This window comes from Dendrobates tinctorius, unplaced genomic scaffold, assembly GCF_039654945.1.
Source record: "Dendrobates tinctorius isolate UK_male_01 unplaced genomic scaffold, ASM3965494v1 ptg000016l, whole genome shotgun sequence".
Lineage (NCBI taxonomy): Eukaryota > Metazoa > Chordata > Amphibia > Anura > Dendrobatidae > Dendrobates > Dendrobates tinctorius.
Window position 1 is genome coordinate 44,208,960 of NW_027361684.1, and position 19,586 is coordinate 44,228,545.

Below are 19,586 nucleotides of genomic sequence, written 5' to 3' on the forward strand. Positions count from 1 at the left end.
GCAAAAAAGTTCATATAAAACACTAAATTTATGATTTCAAGATATCAATTGGTGAAATTATCTTACCTGGTTTGGGTGGTTTTCCTCCAGCACCTGGGTACAGGCCTGACAAAAAAAACAAAAAATAAAGTATTGAAGCCAAATAACGAGCGGAACCAAATATCCAAGAATACATTTATTTATTGACCATTGAAATGTACGATATAAATCAGGTTTCTTTATACATGAACATAAGGACTATGAACTCTCACCTCCAACTCCTACTCCCCCAGGGACTAATCCACCTCCAGGAACTAATCCACCTCCAATTCCAGCTCCAGGCACCAGTCCACCACCTGGTGCTACTCCACCACCAGGTAATACTCCTGCTCCAGTTCCATAGCCTAAATACACATTGTAGGTAATGAATCAATATAGAAACCCATAATTTCCAACCTTTACTTCCATCTAGACCAGTGTTTCCAAATCTCCAGTCCTCAGGGCTCCCAACAGATCAGGTTATTAGGATTTCCTCATTATTGGACAGGTGATAGAATTATCATCAAAACATCGGAAATTGTGCAATACTAAAGAAATCCTGAAAACATGATCTGTTGGGGACCATGAGGACTGGAGTTTGGGAAACATTAATCTAGACATCCCGCAGATGACAATATGCTCACCTGGTTTGGGAGGTTTGCCTCCTGCTCCTGGATAAAGCCCTGAAGAAGTGATGGAAACACAGAGAGAATAACATTTCATAATCTATGTATCAATTTTCCATATATTTCAATTTCATTAATGATAAAGCCTTTACTTTTGTTGTGATGTGTTATTATGTTTTATACGTTATTTAAATTATACCTGAGGCTCAATAGCCCTATAAATTATATAAGCTTCAGGCTTGGAGTTGAACAATATATTATGGACATTCAAGGGGCTCTACATAAGTGCAGAAGATTAGAGCTAGATGTCTGTACTTCAAGTAGCCAAAATGTCATAAAAATGTTGTGAATTTTGGCATTTACATGGACTGAAAGACTTTACAAAATACTCCACCTCACCCTGCATCTCTGCTGTGTCTATATACACATGATACACAAGAGCTCATCAATCACCATCCTTATGGGTCAGGAGAGGTGGTGGGAGCTTTCCTGTAGCCAAATAATAAAACATTTTTTGTGGTGTTTTGACTACTACTAAGGATCTGTAGTTGTTATGTGGCGCCCCTGAGGCTCAGTCGCCACAGAGGTACTGCACCTTCTCCTAAGGTGTAGTGCTCCACCATCTGGGTAAGGTGGGAACACCTTTCCACACTCCAACGCTCGCACCCCACACAACAGGGTAGTTCTGGATAACCACATTGCGGCTCCTTGCTCAGAGGGTAGCAGAGCACCTTTGGTGGTTCCCTGCTTGGAACACTGGACGTGCTGGGAGGTGGGTGGAGTTAAGATACATAAAAGAGTGGGAAAGTGTAGGAGGACTGGTCAGTCTGACAGAACGTCAGTCGGGTAGGAAGTCACTGAGACAGGAGTGAGGATCCCTGGAAGAAGGGATGGAGGAAGGAGTGCTGCAGCTGCCTCAGTGATCTGAGCCAGCTGGCACGGGAAAGGAAAAGAAGGAGAAAGACATAGAACTGAAATCTAAGCTTCCATAAGAAAGAAAGACAAGTATGGAACGAAGGAGTAGAGAGAACAGAGAGGACGTGGGTTAGAGGAGGAACCCTGCCTATAGGTTCTCAGCGCAAGGCCGGGGCCCAGTCCCCGAGGTTGTATGGACACTAATCATTCTGCAGCAGACACCGGTGGAGTAGTTGGCTGTAAATGCACTACTCCCATCTAAGATTTGGGGCACAACAGCAATTGGATAAAGAGCCGGGACTCAGGAGAAGGGAGTTCCCGAAGCAGGCTACAGCTGTCTGCCGTACAAGTAGAGTTCTTGGGAACATCTGACAGAAGGAACTCCAGTGTAACTCAGTACTAGGAGATCTTCACACTTTAAGGCGCTATAGAGGAGTCGTTCAGAAAGGTACATGTTGGCGGAGTGTTGGAGGGGAGAATCCTAACTTGCCCAGAGGTTGATTGAGTCTCTGACCCGGAGGACACAGCCCGGATGCAGGCACCTTTGTGTGTGTACAGCGGACTGTGAGTAAAGCTTTGAAACTACAAGCCCCGGTGTCCTCCATTCATTTGTGCGCTAACACATTCCGCACCGCTATAGCTGGGTACCATTCTCCACACCGCCTGCACCTCTCCTCTTCCATTGCATCCATGCTGCCCTGGGGCTACAGCTTCACCTGTGGGGAGCTACACCATCTAGGCTGCAACACACCACCAGCCCCAGAGGATCTGCATGCAGCGTCGGCCTAACATCCTACTTGCTGAACACCACAGGTGGCGTCATGAATAGTGTTGAGCATTCCGATACCGCAAGTATCGGGTATCGGCCGATACTTGCTGTATCGGAATTCCGATACCGACTTCCGATATTTTTTCAATATCGGAATTCGGCATCGGAATCGGAAGTTCAAAGTTGATTGACAGACTGACGTCATCATGATGCGCGGTGTGTGCGCATCATGATGCGCCGTCATTTCGGGCCTTCCGGGGGTCTCTGCCGGCCTGCCGGGGGTCTCTGCCGGCCTGCCGGGGGGCTGTGCCGGCCTGCCGGGGGGCTGTGTGGACTGCCCGGGGTCTGTACCGGCCTGCCGGGGGGCTGTGCCGGCCTGCCGGTGGTCTGTGCACCCTGTGGGGGTCTGTACCGGCCTGCCGGGGGGCTGTGCCGGCCTGCCGGTGGTCTGTGCACCCTGTGGGGGTCTGTACCGGCCTGCCGGGGGGCTGTGCCGGCCTGCCGGTGGTCTGTGCACCCTGTGGGGGTCTGTACCGGCCTGCCGGGGGGCTGTGCCGGCCTGCCGGGGGGCTGTGCAAGCATCGTCCGATGGGACTACAAGTCCCATCGGGCGATGCCTGCTACCATGACAGTGATTGACACATTAGCCAATGATGGGACAGTAGTAGTCCCATCATCCGGCTAATGTGTTAAATGTTAAAAAAAAAAAAAAAAAAAAAAATACTACATACATACTACATGCATGCTACATACATACTACATGCTACATACATACTACATGTATACTACATACATACATGCTACATACATACTACATGCATGCTACATACATACTACATGCATGCTACATACATACTACATGCTACATACATACTACATGCATGCTACATACATACTACATGCTACATACATACTACATATATACTACATACATACTACATATATACTACATACATACTACATATATACTACATACATACTACATACATGCTACATACATACTGCATGCTACATACATACTACATGCATGCTACATACATACTACATGCATGCTACATACATACTACATGCATGCTACATGCATGCTACATACATACTACATGCTACATACATACCACATACATACTACATACATACTACATACTACATATATACTACATGCATGCTGCATACATACTACATGCTACATACATACCACATACATACTACATACATGCTACATACTACATACATACTACATGCATGCTACATACATACTACATGCATGCTACATACATACTACATGCCACATACATACCACATACATACTACATACATACTACATGCTACATACATACTACATATGCTGTATACTACATGCATGCTACATACATACTACATGCTACATACATACCACATACATACTACATACATACAATACATTCATACAATACATACATAGACATACAGTACATATAACATAGAGTAACATACTTACCAATACTTGTCACATTGTTCCCCGAAGCCATTGTCTTTTCCGGAATAAATATTAACATAACAAACCACAAAAATACTCACCCACGATCCGAAGCAGTCCACGAGTGTGTCCCACGACGATCTTGGGTAGAGAACGGCAGCATCAGATGATGCTGCCGTTCTCTACGGGCTGCAGGAATCCAATGACGGAAGGTAGGTATCCTTCCGCACTGTATTCCTCCGCCACTTAAAAAAAAAAAAGTCCCTAGTCTCACTTTATGCCATTGCTGCGTGGGAAATTCCCACACAGCAATGGCATAAAGTGAGACTAGGGACTTTTTTTTTTTTTTAAGTGGCGGAGGAATACAGTGCGGAAGGATACCTACCTTCCGTCATTGGATTCCTGCAGCCCGTAGAGAACGGCAGCAACAGCTGATGCTGCAGTTCTCTACCCAAGATCGTCGTGGGACACACTCGTGGACTGCTTCGGATCGTGGGTGAGTATTTTTCTGGTTTGTTATGTTAATATTTATTCCGGAAAAGACAATGGCTTCGGGGAACAATGTGACAAGTATTGGTAAGTATGTTACTCTATGTTATATGTACTGTATGTCTATGTATGTATTGTATGAATGTATTGTATGTATGTAGTATATATGTGGTATGTATGTAGCATGTAGTATGCATGTAGCATGCATGTAGCATGCATGTAGTATGTATGTAGCATGCATGTAGTATGTATGTAGCATGCATGTAGTATGTATGTAGCATGCATGTAGTATGTATGTAGTATGCATGTAGTATGTATGTAGCATGCATGTAGTATGTATGTAGTATGCATGTAGCATGTAGTATGTATGTAGCATGCATGTAGTATGTATGTAGCATGCATGTAGTATGTATATGGTATGTATGTAGCATGTATGTAGCATGCATGTAGTATATATGTGTTATGTATGTGGTATGTATGTAGCATGCATGTAGTATGTATGTAGTATGTATGTAGTATATATGTAGTATGTATGTAGCATGTAGTATGTATGTAGCATGCATGTAGTATATATGTAGTATGTATGTAGCATGTAGTATGTATGTAGCATGCATGTAGCATGTAGTATATATGTAGTATGTATGTGGTATGTATGTAGCATGTAGTATGTATGTAGCATGCATGTAGTATGTATGTAGCATGCATGTAGTATATATGTAGTATGTATGTAGCATGTAGTATGTAGCATGCATGTAGTATATATGTAGTATGTATGTAGCATGTAGTATGTATGTAGCATGCATGTAGTATGTATGTAGCATGCATGTAGCATGTAGTATGTATGTAGCATGCATGTAGTATGTATGTAGCATGCATGTAGTATGTATATGGTATGTATGTAGCATGTAGTATGTATGTAGCATGCATGTAGTATATATGTGTTATGTATGTGGTATGTATGTAGCATGCATGTAGTATGTATGTAGTATATATGTAGTATGTATGTAGCATGTAGTATGTATGTAGCATGCATGTAGTATATATGTAGTATGTATGTAGCATGTAGTATGTATGTAGCATGCATGTAGTATAAATGTAGTATGTAGCATGTAGTATGTATGTAGCATGCATGTAGTATATATGTAGTATGTAGCATGTAGTATGTATGTAGCATGCATGTAGTATATATGTGTTATGTATGTAGCATGTAGCATGCATGTAGCATGCATGTAGTATGTATGTAGTATATATTTGGTATGTATGTAGCATGCAGTATGTATGTAGCATGTATGTAGCATGCATGTAGTATATATGTAGTATGTATGTTGCATGTAGTATTTATGTAGTATGAATGTAGCATGTATGTAGTATGTAGTATGAATGTAGCATGTATGTAGTATGCATGTTGTATGTATGTAGCATGTAATTTTTTTTTTTTTTTTACATTTAACACATTAGCCGGATGATGGGACTACTACTGTCCCATCATTGGCTAATGTGTCAATCACTGTCATGGTAGCAGGCATCGCCCGATGGGACTTGTAGTCCCATCGGACGATGCCTGCACAGACCCCCGAAGCCTGCACAGACCACCGGCAGGCCGGCACAGACCACCGGCAGGCCGGCACAGCCCCCCGGCAGGCCGGCACAGCCCCCCGGAGCCTGCACAGCCCCCCGGCAGGCCGGCACAGCCCCCCGGCAGGCCGGCACAGCCCCCCGGAGCCGGCACAGCCCCCCGGCAGGCCGGCACAGCCCCCCGGCAGGCCGGCACAGCCCACCGGAGCCTGCACAGCCCCCCGGCAGGCCGGCACAGACCACCGGAGCCTGCACAGACCCCCTGGCAGGCCGGCACAGTCCCCCGAAAGGCCCGTACAGACCCCAGAGAGGCTGTACAAGGGCAGGAAAGGGTTTTTCTTATTCCGATACCGGAAGTCCCATAGACTTGAATGGGACTTCCGGTATCGGAATCGGCGATACCGATACTTTTTTTAAAGATCGGCCGATACCATCCGATACGATACTTTGAAGTATCGGACGGTATCGCTCAACTCTAGTCATGAACTATTCCATTAACTACATTTCACCATTTACATTCCCCCATTGATTTGGGCGCCCGGGGCCACGGGCCGGGTCGCCGCTGCTGTGGCGCATCCCGCTGACACCGGCCCGGTACCGAGTACCCCACAGCCCTGGGAGGGCGACCCAGTTATATGCTGGATTTTGCATGTCAAGCTGATAAAGAACCTCAGAGTACACATAATAGATGGTAATGTTGAGCTTTGATTCATGAAGAATAAACAAAAAGGATGATAGCCTCATGGTTACATAGGTTGAAAAAAGACCTAGGTCCATCAAGTTCAACCTTTCTCCACCAGTTGTTCATCCATTTTGTGGTGATCAGATCCTGACAGTGTACCGTAATTTAATGGTTATCTTTTTTTTTCTATGAACAGTAGGGACCTTACATACCGGCCCCTGGGACTCCTCCTGCACCAACACCAACTGCAAATTAATAACAAATATATGACCCATTAAAGGAAGCTGCTGACATTACAACACTACCCAGATTCCCAATTACCAAAGTTAATGACTCTATAAATTAAGTGTTTCATGTAGCTGAATACAAGTAATAATTAAATTAATCTAGAAAAAGAACAATGGTAAAAGTTCTAAATGAGAAAGCTGAATTACTCACTTCCTCCCGGTACAACTCCAGCTCCAACTCCGACTGGACATAAAATGAAAGGAAAAAAAAAGACATTTTAAGATAACTAATCACAATTTTTACAAGTATTGTTTGTGATTTGTACATTGTGTGATATTACCTCCTGCTGGGTAGCCACCAGGTCCAACACCAGCTAAGGAAAATAAAATGAAGAAATAAACATTTTGAATAACGACCTGTTAAATATTATTTCTAGAAAGTCATAGAAAATGTCTCATCCACCAAGCTTGCGCATAGACGTATATCATAGAAGAATGTAAGAAACACATGCAAAAGAAAAGGGACATGTTAAACATCCACACGTCCTCCATGGTTCAGATTTGCAGTAGCGACATTGAATGGATACAGATCTTGTTGTACATAATGTGTAGATCCTCGCGGCCAAAATCCATGTAGAATTTGATTAAGTTGCTAGTAAATAGAATATCGCATTGCAGATGGGCTTAAAAGGGCTTGGACACTTTGTCATAAATGTATTTAACATATGACACAATAGAAGTAATGTTCTCCGCATCATCGGGTGCTGTACTACACATGGACAGTCCTCACCATGCATCGCTTCTCATCCATGCAATGCCAATCTCTGCGGGATCAGATGACCTATGACACAACCCACATGTCCTTATCTGAATTAAGAATATTTAGAATTGAGAGTCCTCAGTGGTTGATACCTTTTAATGGCTAACTGAAAAGATGGTAAGACATTGCAAGCTTTCGAGACTACTCAGGTCTCTTCATCAGGCTAGACTAAAGGTACTGTCACACTTAGCGATGTACCAGCGATCCCGACCAGCGATATGACGCGGTCAGGATCGCTGGTACATCGCTAAGTGGTCGCTAGTGAGCTGCCACACAGGCAGATCTCACTAGCGACATCGCTGGGGACGGGGGTCGCTACTTACCTGTCACACCAGGCGATCCTGCGTCCTCCCGCCCGGCTCCACGCGTCGCTCGTCGTCACAGCAGGAAGCGCCGCAGGAAGCTGACGACGAGAAACAGTCCTGGACGTTCACGCGCGATCAGCGATAACCAGCAGGGGAGCGGGTCGTAGGTAAGTATCACACACAGCGATATCGCTAGCAATATCGCTATAACGTCACAAGTTATAGCTATATTGCTTGCGATATCGCTTAGTGTGACATGCCCTTAATACAACATCTGAATGTGCACACCTGGAAATTAGTAGACAATGCACATGATCCTTATCCACTATCAGGCTCATATGCACTAGAAACCAGATGTAGTGTAACATAGGTTCTAGTTTGCTTGTAAGAAGTGGATTCGGGGTTTGCACGCTGGATTGTTAATAATGGAAGCGCACATTCAACCATGAATTTATTGGTCACATAAGAGGTTACCTAACCCACCGGGGCTTGACATCACATAGAAGAGAGGTGATACATGGTGTATCGCATATTTATTATATATATTTATAACAAAGCAAACAACCCCTTTAAAGGGAACCTGTCAGGTCCCTCATGTCTTCTAACCCAGTACCATTCACTTATGTATCAGTAAATTCCCTGCCTAACAAGCCTTAGATAAAATTTTTATATAAAACTTAGGTTTATAAAAAGCATTTATGTTATCTCCATTTTTTATGCTAACTAGGGCTTTCATTAGTTGATGGGAACTCTACAAATCTCGCTCATTTTGGTAGGGTCACTGTGTCTCTGACGCCAGGTGTACACTTCCCGGCTTCAGAGGCACACTGCGCATGATTAAAAGTTCAGAAGATGGCTTTTTGACCTAATGAGTCCATCGGGGCGTCCTGAACAATGATTGTCAAAATTCCCTGTGCATTCAGAGATAGCTGTCAAAAAGCCATACTCTGAATTTCTGGTCATGTGCAGTGCACCTCTGAAGCCGGGAAGCGTACACCTGGCTTCAGAGACGCGGTGATGTGTGTGTGTATATATATATATATATATATATTATATACTGAAGTAATTATAAGTTTATACTAATGACTCTGAATATCTGCTATGTTTACCTGTCCAAACATCGGTTGTGATTTCATGAAAACTCCTGCCCACTGTGCATCTAAAGATGCTCTTGAATTGTGCATATTTTGGGGCATTTTTTCCTCAATATGCTTTAATGGGGAGCTTGAAAAACATGAATGTAGCAAAATGCAGCTGTGTTTTTAAATGCAGAATCAGAACTTTTCTGTACTAAAAAAATGCATTAAAAATGCTGCTTCGAATCTGCACCAAAAAATGAATGAAGTATAGGAAGACAAATTAAAAAATACAACAAAAGCACAATGCGCTCATACACGTTTCTTTCAAACCATGGAGGAGAAAATTTTTTAAAGAATTTCATTACCCACCTCCAGCACCAAGACTTCCAACACCATAACCACCTAAAATTTTAAAAAGATATAGAAAATAAAGTTGGCTGAAATAATGAAACATTTTATTGGGTGCAACAATCTCCTATCCAGAAATGAATACTGACCTCCAGTCTTTGGCGGCTTAGCACCTAAACCACCTGCTAAAGTGGGAAACAGATTTTAGGACAATGGCAAAACAATTATATATACATATATATTTTGTACCATGTTAGGCTAGTTTCACACTAGCGTATTTTACATGCAGCGCACGGTGCCGCTAAGCCCCACCCCCTGCCCGCCCCATCCGGTCATCTCCTCCTACTATCGCACACGGCTGCATACGATCTGCGCACCCTATCTTTAGCATAGGGTGCACAGACCGTGCGCTAGTAGGATTTTTGCATGCGCTGCACACTTTTGAAGGTGCGCCGAGCGCGCCAAAATGCAACATGGTGCGTTCGGCGCACACGGCGCACCTTCAAAGTGCGCAGCGCACGCAAAAATCCTATGACCGGATGGGGCGGGCAGGGGGCGGGGCTTAGTGGCACCGTGCGCTGCATGTAAGATACGCTAGTGTGAAACTAGCCTTACCATGATAAAAAAACAAACAAATTGAGAGTCCTTGTTGGTTGATAATATTTTTATGTTTTTAATTTTATGTTTACTATCTAATCAACTGGCAATTTTTATTTTTTCCATTTTTGTAACATTTTAATAAAACACTTAAGAATAAAACAGTAGCACAATCTAGCGCAGCGTCAAGTTTTTCTACAGAATAATCACTTCTTTCATTTTTCTATTGGCTTTAGAGAAAAATAGACGTGGGCAGTCATCAGTTAAGGTAGGGAACACTGAGCCATTTCGGACCTTTAAGGTTTGTATGTAAAAAAGCCTGCAACTTATTTTTTAATTTTAATTGTAAGATGTTAACTTTATCCAAGGACAACTTCTTTTTTAATATACATTAAATGTAGCAAGTACATAGATATAGAAAAAAATCAACAAAGTTGCATAAAAGGGAATTATCAAATACATCAATTTTATATTCTAAATACTAACCTCCAGCGGGAAGTCCACCAGCACCAACCCCACCAACTGTGCAAAAAGAAAGAGACAAAGTTACTGAAAGCTTCCAAAATGGCAAGCGTTATTTGAAAAGTAGAGAGATATGGATAACAAATAGGGGAATTACTTTACGCTTAATCATATATTTGTGTTCAATACAGCTGCTGTCAGATTAACAGATAAAGATAGAATACACAAACCTCCATATGGTAGCCCACCAGGTCCAACTCCAACTACACATCAGATAAAAGAACATTTTAGTGTATTGGGAAGGAATAGGGGTGTTATTTCCCTTTAAAATGAACAGTTGTAAAGTAGTTTACATGAAAACAAAATTTAGCCTTAAATAGTTGTACGATAAAATGCATTGAGGTATTGTATATATCAGGATATTCCAGAAAAGTCTGATCCGTTAGCAGTATATGTCTGATCTGAGAGAGAGACCAACTGTTGGAATTCCTTCTGATATCCGGAATAAAGAGAGCAGGAGATTCAATAAGTAAAAGTGACGTTTTTCTAGAAAGGTGTTTTTTCCAACCTAGTAAGTACTTAGTGTCAGATCTGGTCTCTTCATTATAGGCATTGATGGAGTTCCATTGGTTGTACTCCACTTATCAGATAGTGATGAAATGTAAAATAAATAAGTCATCAATGCAAATTGTGGAAAATCCTTTCAATATTTGGTTGAACCTGTTGGACCTTTTTACTGAGAGGTATGAGTGTTCTTTGTGATCAGCATTGTACCAAGGCAGTCTGTAGTTTATTACCAAAAACTAGTAAGAGTTTATTTTGTTAGCAAAATCATTATTTTTAATTAGAGATGAGCCAATCTTTTGAAATCCAAACTCACCAGCTTCAACAAAATTTTCCCAATAATTCAATTTGCGATAAATTTATAAATTATAAGATAATCTCAAAATTATTGAAGACACTTGGACATTACTAAGGGCCCGTCACACATAGCGACTCACCAGCGATCCCAACAACGATATCAATGTATCAGGATCGCTGGTGAGTCGCTACATGATCGCTGGTGAGCTGTCAAACAGACAGCTTCACCAGCGATCAGCACCAGCGGCGCTGAGCACGCGGAGTCACTGTGTACTTTAGCTACCAGCGCGCTGATGCAGGGAGCTGGTAACTAAGGCACTCATCGGGTTTCTAAGGTGCATGTGTCACTTAGAAACCCAATGTGTACCTTGGTTACCAGCTCCCTGCACCAGCGCGCTTGTAACTAAGGTACTCATCGGGTTTCTAAGGTGCATGTGTCACTTAGAAACCCAATGTGTACCTTGGTTACCAGCTCCCTGCACCAGCGCGCTTGTAACTAAGGTACTCATCGGGTTTCTAAGGTGCATGTGTCACTTAGAAACCTGATGTGTACCTTGGTTACCAGCTCCCTGCACCAGCGCGCTTGTAACTAAGGTACACATCGGGTTTCTCAGCGCCGCCCGGTGCTTAGAAACCCTGCGTTTACCTTAGTTACAGTGCGCTGATTGCTGGTCTCCCGCCTGTCACATGCAGCGATGCGTGCTGGCCAGCGGGAGACCAGCGATCAAAAAAATGTCCTGGCTATTCCAGGACGAACAGCGATACCCGGCAGGGGGGCCGGTCGCTGGTCAGTGTCACACACAGCGATCTCGCTGGTGAGATCGCTGTTGCATTACAAAACTTGTGACTCAGCAGCGATCTCGCTAGCGAGATCGCTATGTGTGATGGGGGCTTAAGACTTTGTGCAATAAAGAGTTCAAAAAGGGTTTAACACAGTCCCAAGAGACCTTAGAGTGTTTACAAGTATTTTTTTTTAAAAATTAGAGGGATTGCAATATTGAAATTATCTAATAATTTACAAAGTTATCCTAAATTGAATTTTTGGAAAACTTTTGTCCCCACATGTTTTTTTGAGTATCTAACAGCTGTGAAACATGCAGGGCGGGAACTCGAGCATGTCACTAGACCATACTCAGTGTATACCCGAGCACCCGATGCAAATTTGAGTAGCGACCACTTGCGCTCAACACTAATAACGACGTACTCGATATGATGACCAAATGTTGTCAAATCCTGTTTAGTACCTTAAAAGTACCTTTTAAGTTCAAAGTCCTCACTATACCCATGGAGGACTTTGCGGGGTGCAGTTTTTAGAGTGATGTAAGTTTTGTTTTTTTCTGTCATATATATGCCCCCAAAGTCACATGTGGCTTTGTAAATTTTGTTGGAAAAATGAGAAATTGGTGATCAACTTTGAACCCTTCTAACTTCCTAACAAAAAAATTATTCTTAAAAAATCATGCTGATGTAAAGTAGACATGTGGGAAATGTTATTTATTAACTATTTTGTGTGGTTTAACTATCTGATTTAAAGGCATAAACATTTAAAGTTTCAAAATTGTGAAATTTTTGCTTTTGTTATCAAATTTTTGATATTCTCAGAAAAATACACAAATCATATCAAACAAAATTTACTACTAACATGAAACACAATTTGTCATGAAAAAACATTCTCAGAATCACTGGGATCCATGGAACCGTTCCAGAGTTAAAACCACATGAAATGACACTGGTCAGATTTCAAAAATTTGTCTTGGTCATTAAGGTCAAAATTAGCTCCGTCACTAAGGGATTAAACTGCCCTCCTTGATTACAGTGTGTGAAAAATAAAAAAAAATGCTATTATTAAAGTGCTTTTAAAGTAGTGTAGAACAGATCAATTAAGTCACAGTCACACTGACTTTGCAGGTGCAGCACCTCCCTATCACTTGAATATTTGGATTATTATTCACAGACTGAGACTACATCTCTCATTTTCAATGTTCTTCCGAGCTGCAGTAGTACACCACAATCAGATTAGACCTTTATCTTTAAGAAGAATGAGCAGTGTGCGCTGACATTCTATACATAGACTGTTAAATCCTAAAACGGCAGCTGCTTTTCCTGCACTCATCTTTAAAGTCCATGCATTAGACCCCCCTCTGATTGACTGAATTAGACATATGATGCAATAGCTGCAAGGCATTATGGGAAATACTGCGCAGCCCCGTCTGATCTAATGAGACAACTCTCTGGCCGATGCAATCTTTGGCAATGTGTGAAATTGCCCAATGCATATTTTTGTGATCAAATAGCAAAATGTTCCAATTCACAGAGACCTCTGAAATTCTGCTCGAAGTCAAGTCACAGCATATCAATATGCCAATTTCAAGCTTTAAAGTTTACTAGACCAGGAATAGAAATTAATCTTTTCTTGCTAATAAGTGATAAGAAGGTGACAACTTCTTTATAAATACATATTAAAAGTAAGAAGTACAGAAGTACATAGTTAAAAAAATATACAAAGATGTTTACAAAGGAATTATCAAAAATGTCAATTCAACACTCTAAATACCAACCTCCTGCGGGAAATCCACCAGCACCAACCCCACCAACTGTGGAAAAAGAAATAGACATTGTTAACTAGGCTACCAAGAGCTTATAAAATAGCAAGAAGTTATGTAAAACATAGAGAGATACAGATTATAAGTAGGGGTTTAACTTTGAGCATAATTACATATTTTTGTCCAATACAACCTCTGTTGGATTACTGCTCTGGAAATGAAGATTGAAGACAGATAATGATAGAATACACAAACCTCCATATGGTAGTCCACCAGGTCCAACTCCAACTACATATCAGATAAAGAAACATTTTAGTGTATTAGGAAGGAATAGGAAGTGTTATTTCCCCTTTAAATGAATAGTTGTGAAATAATTTGCATCAACACAAAATTTAGACAAATGGTTGGACCATAAAGAGCATTGAGGAATTGTATCAGGATATTCCATAAATGTCTGCTTTGTTAGATGTACATATCTGACTTGTGAGAATCCAACTGTTGGAATTTCTACTGATACCCAGAATGAAGATAGCATGAGCATGTCGATAAATAACAGCAACATTTTTAGAGAAAAGTCTTATTTCCAACCTAGTGCTATTGGCAGATCTGGTCTCTTCATTATAGGCATTGGTGGAGTTCCAGTGGTTGTACTCCGCTCATCAGATAGTGAGGAAATATGAAAGAAATAAGTCATCAATGCAAATTGTGGAGAAACCTCTTAATATGTGATTGAACCTGTTGGACTTTTAGACCAAGAAAGTCTGGAGGTTATTACTAAATACTAGTAAGAGCTTCTTTTCTTAGCAAAATGATTATTTTTAATAAGAGATAAGACAATCTTTAGGAATTTGAACTCCCCAGCTTCAACAATTTTTTCCCAAAAATATAATTTAAACCCATTTACAAAGGATCTTGTTTCATTCCGTTTGTTTATTCGGTGTTAACTTTTATGGTCTTTGTCTGTGGCCTGTTGCTCAAAGGATTCTTTAGGGGATGTCTTTGGATTACTCTGCATAGAGAAAAGTTTTATTCCCATTTATTTTGGGCTTTTCTTTAAATCCGCTATGTTGTTCCAGAGGTATTGGCCTTGACTGTGGTCTGTGGCCTTGGGGGGTATTTAGGCTACTGTGCATAATTACCCTGTGAGCCACTCCCCCTTGGTATAGATTATAAATTACCCTGTGAGTCACTCCCCCTTGGTAGAGATTATAAAAATTAGCACCAAATAAAAAAAGACCCATGTATCTGGTACTGTATGGCAGATTGAAGAAAAAACAAACAAACAAACAAAAAAAACAACAAAAAAACTGGCTACTTTTGCCATGGTGAAAGGCCTTTTTAGCAAGACTGCAATAATGAACTTTTTAGGCTACTTAAATTGTAAAGAAATTTCAAAAGTTATGCCTTTCTGGAGGCAGATGCCTGTCCTGCTGAAGTTTGTACAGAGGTGGTGCAAACAGAAGATGACAGTAATTAAAAAGAACAGGACAAGAAAAGCTGAGCAAATTCAAGTTTGGGACATTTTATGAAGGAGAGGGCAGGGCTTGTTTAATGCAGGGGTAGCTGTGGACTGCCCTTGTCAGGGTGGGAGTCTTGGGGATAGACTATTGTTAGCCCTTTAGGGTTCTATAGGGCTTTCTCTTCCCCATGCATTCTATGGATCATCCTGGACTAAGGATTTTCTTCACCTCCCGCACCCGATCATTAAACTGGTGAGATTGTTCCTTTTATTCTCACTTATTACTATGACAATTTTTGTGGTAACTATGTATTAATGTTACCTAATTTCTAGTAATTATCACTATATGCAACCAAAATAGTTAAGTTGTTGTATGAGAAGTTATGTGGAATTTTTCCTAGGTTTACAACGTGATATTTTGGTATCTTGTTGGTTTCACTTTAGCCATTGCAAGTAGAAATCATTCTTTCCTGAGAGGGCTAGTTCATGCAATTCCAAAGGGTTATTGAACTCTTGACTGTGACTTAACCTATACATTTATATTTATTCACTTTGGGTGACTTTTTTTTATTTTAGTCTGATATTTAGTGAAGGTTATGTTTTAATTCTTGTCTATGCTGTTTGACATGTTGAATTTTTGATGAGATTTGGATTGTATTCAATGCTGGTATTTCCTATATTGCTTTTTTCCATATTCAAGTTCCAAAATTAAGCACCTGAAACTGGCTGCTGTATTCAGGTGGTGTGTATACATCCAATATTAAACTATTACAAGAAGTATGAAAAATAACAAAATTTTTTTTTACAACATGCATACTTTGCGAGGTAAACAGTTGCTTTAAATTTCTGGAATGTGGAGATTTTTCCATATATTTTTTTACTAGCACAAAGGAAAATGAACTGCAAAAATATGTCGCTAATGGCTTGTCCTCATAAGCCAGGAAGCACACCTTCTTTGACACACAAGCCTTGGTTTCAGTATTTATTTTTAGTAGCAAAATTAGGACAGAGGAGTATTAATCTGCCCTCCTTGATTGCAGTGTGTGAAAAATTAAAAAAATTCGGTTACTAAGGTTGTGTAACAGCTGTGAACAGGCAATCAATCATTTCACAGTCACATTGATACTGTAGGTTCAACACCTCCATGTCACTAAAATCTTTAGATGATTATTCCCAGACTGAGGCTACCATTTTCATTTTCAATGTTATTCAGCACTGCAATAGTACAATCAGATTAGACGGCTGAGTGACATGCTGACTGACGTCACGAAAGTCCTGGACTGCTCAAGAAATCAACTCATGCCGGGAGTACGCCGGGAGCACTGTTGGACCTTTTAAGCCACGTTCAAGCTGAAGGTATTTTGACAAGAAGCTGCCGCCGGCCGGGACAGCCCCTGTATCCTAAAAGAATATTTTTTGGTCACACGCTGTTAACCACAGCACACCTTTGTATATCGCCCACCGGAAGGAGGATTTCTATTACATCATTGCTACAGGTACCATTTAGAACTATTCAGTTCATGCTCTGGTGTTTTGAGACTTTACTGCACTAACAGTGGATCATTATTTTTCACAATGTGGACAGTATCCTTTGGATTTTAGACATTTTTATACTCTTATGTTTATTTGCTACTAACTTTGATTTTTTATGTGGGATAGAGAGCTGATCCATTTTGCTTTGTGACTACCACACGTGTTTATACCCCAACTTTTATATAAGTATTTTATGCGCATGCTTTTTATTGTGTTTTATTATAAACTTAGAAATGATTGATACATGTAATTGTGATAAGAAGACCCCCACAGTGTGAGTTTACAGAAATGCAGAAAAGGATGACCTCGATACAGTCAGATACAGTATTGTGAAGGGCCGAAGGATAGTGCTTATCTCCTGAGACACATATGCTACAAATATACTGTATATTTATTTGTAAGACAGGAACAAGTATTTTTTTTTAGCTACATGTCTCCTATCAGTTATTGAGTGCATATAATAAAACACACACCTCCTGCAGGAAGTCCTCCAATGCCATAGCCAGCTGTAATGAGAAAAGAACATTCAAACTATTTAATATTTCATATTTAGCTAAGATTCATTTACAGTAATAGTATGGCAGGACATTTACTGTAGGAAAGAGGGGGTGCCAACAAGCCACTATTTAGACAGAGGGCTAAGGCCATGAAATGGATCTTTGCCCTGTAAGATGGAAAGTCTAGCTCTAACTCTTACACAGCTAGTTTACTATTGTTTAATATGGTTGACATAATTGTGTAATTGTGCCCAGTTATTGTCACGATTCCGCCACTGACTGTGTCCTGTGGACACTGCGAGTGACAGCTCATATGGCCTATGGACAGAAGGGGCGTGTCAGGCTGTCAGTGCTCTGAGTAACAGGTCAGCCGCCCTATGAATAGAAGGGTCATGTCAGTCTGTCAGTGTTGTTTTTAGGATTCCACCAGGTGTTTTCCTTTCCAGATAATTGCCAGTATATTTAACTGGTTGACAATGTTATCATTAACAATTGTAGATTCAGCTCAGTGGTGTGCTCACTCTATGCTCTGTATTTTGATATTCTAATCTTTTGCTGCTGGACCTTGGATTTGTCTTTCGACTACCCATTTGTACAACCCATTTTGCCTTTTACCTATTCTGACTTTAGTTACCAGACTCCAAACTTTGCTCCTGACTATCCGTTTGCTTTATACTTTTTCTTTGACATACCTTCCTGGCTTTTGACCTTGGACCACTTGATCACTCTGTCTCACGGCTAATCCGTGTCTAGTGACTAACATAACAGTTACACACATTTTTCATTACAAGGTTTTTATCACATTGAATGGGCATAGTTTTGCCAACAACTCACCTCCAGTCTTAGGTGGTTTAACACCAACACCTACACATTAAAAAGATTAAAAAAACAGGAAAATAACTTATTTTACCAAAGCAAGATTAATTCTATTATTTAAATATGTGATCATCTTAAAGAGAACCTATCACTTGCTGAAAAAAATGTAGTTAATGCCTTATTTTTGCACTATATCAGTCCATTACAGAGATATTCACATTCGTTTTTTCTGGAGCGCACTTTGTGAAATCTCTTCTCTGCAGTCTAACTGGGAGTTTCTTGAAAGTTTTCTGTGGTGGTGTGTGCTATCACCCCTTCTTCTCAGATTCTGGCAAACACAGCTCGGCAGTGTCTTACACTGATAGACTTCAAGTCTTGGCATGAGGGGTGAAGGCACACGCTCCACAGAGAAGAATGTTAAGAAACATACAGTTTGACTGCAAATCATAAATTTCACATACAGTGCTCCAGAAGAACAAATGGGAAAAAGTTTGTAATTGGTTGATGAAGAGCGAACTGTAAAAGCACAAACAGGGGAGTTCAGATAGTTTTGCAAGTTGTTTAACTGATTTCTTCAAGCAAGTGAAAGTTCCTCTTTAAGTAGTTTTTGTATAACTTACCAACTCCAGGAACACCACCAACTCCAGGGACGCCACCAACTCCAGGGATGCCACCAACTCCAGGGATGCCACCAACTCCAGGGATGCCACCAACTCCTGGCACTCCTCCTACTCCAGGGACTACGCCAACCCCAGGTACACCTTAGGAAATATTTATTTACTCTGTAAAATTTTCCATCACTTTGCATGATCCCTCTGTCCAATTGTCCACTTGAGTCATGACAATGTAAGGAAAACTTATATAAAGACAATAAAATATGAGAGGCTGTATTAAACTCATACTGTAAAATACGTTGTGTGACAGTGATGTGAACAAGTGCTTACAGGTTGTAGTCTAAAAGGGAACACAAGACTCAGAAGAGACAATGGGTTCCTGTGGTTCACCCTTTTTGCTAGAGTACTTGATTGACAGAGCGTATTGCAAACAATAATATCATTATGTGGACTTTACTAGTCTCATTATAGCAGCACAAGGGCACTCTAAGTAGATATTTTACTAGATACTGTATAGCAAAATATACAGTAGTGGTGTATTTGTGAGGTATCTAAAAGGCAGAACATTGAAGGTCTGTTTACCTTTATTAATTTGCAGCATTAAATGACAGCTGATCGGCAAATATTTAACAATCAGTTTTGATAAGTAGACCGAGCGTAACGATGCGCACTTAACGATCTGTAATACTGTAGATTGTCCATGCGCATAGCCTGACATTGTTCTTAGCAGCATGAGTCCTGTTTACACAGGATGATGTGCTGTTTTATGCAGATCAGAAACTCATTTCACCCAATGAACTAGTGTTTTGTTCATTCTTCAGGTGATTGGCAGTCCGTTTACAGTATAAGTTTATCGTGAACAAACTTTCGTAGGAATACTAGTTCATGATAATCT

At 40.8% G+C, this 19,586-nt stretch overlaps 1 protein-coding gene and 1 long non-coding RNA gene across 14 annotated transcripts in view; one reads left to right on the forward strand and one right to left on the reverse strand.

Annotated features, from left to right (window-relative positions):
• Positions 1-19,586, forward strand: part of LOC141080521 (uncharacterized) — a 200,467-nt gene that overhangs the window by 105,797 nt on the left and 75,084 nt on the right. For 4 of the 5 annotated variants that reach the window (XR_012228958.1, XR_012228959.1, XR_012228960.1 and 1 more), the window contains 2 exons: positions 16,445-16,587; positions 18,707-18,832. This is a non-coding gene — a long non-coding RNA (uncharacterized lncRNA). The other variant, XR_012228957.1, reaches the window with a different exon arrangement.
• The window catches only part of ELN (elastin), a 96,237-nt gene that overhangs the window by 16,270 nt on the left and 60,381 nt on the right, over positions 1-19,586 (reverse strand). For 2 of the 9 annotated variants that reach the window (XM_073565774.1, XM_073565768.1), the window contains 15 exons: positions 18,698-18,838; positions 18,096-18,125; positions 17,238-17,270; positions 14,028-14,060; positions 13,788-13,823; positions 10,599-10,631; positions 10,393-10,428; positions 9,459-9,494; positions 9,331-9,363; positions 7,099-7,131; positions 6,969-7,001; positions 6,743-6,775; positions 663-701; positions 252-383; positions 67-105 (listed from right to left, as the gene is read on the reverse strand). In XM_073565774.1, the coding sequence (XP_073421875.1) occupies positions 67-105; positions 252-383; positions 663-701; positions 6,743-6,775; positions 6,969-7,001; positions 7,099-7,131; positions 9,331-9,363; positions 9,459-9,494; positions 10,393-10,428; positions 10,599-10,631; positions 13,788-13,823; positions 14,028-14,060; positions 17,238-17,270; positions 18,096-18,125; positions 18,698-18,838 (720 nt within the window). The remainder of the gene's footprint in view (positions 1-66; positions 106-251; positions 384-662; positions 702-6,742; positions 6,776-6,968; positions 7,002-7,098; positions 7,132-9,330; positions 9,364-9,458; positions 9,495-10,392; positions 10,429-10,598; positions 10,632-13,787; positions 13,824-14,027; positions 14,061-17,237; positions 17,271-18,095; positions 18,126-18,697; positions 18,839-19,586) is intronic. The other 7 variants (XM_073565769.1, XM_073565773.1, XM_073565770.1 and 4 more) reach the window with 7 other exon arrangements.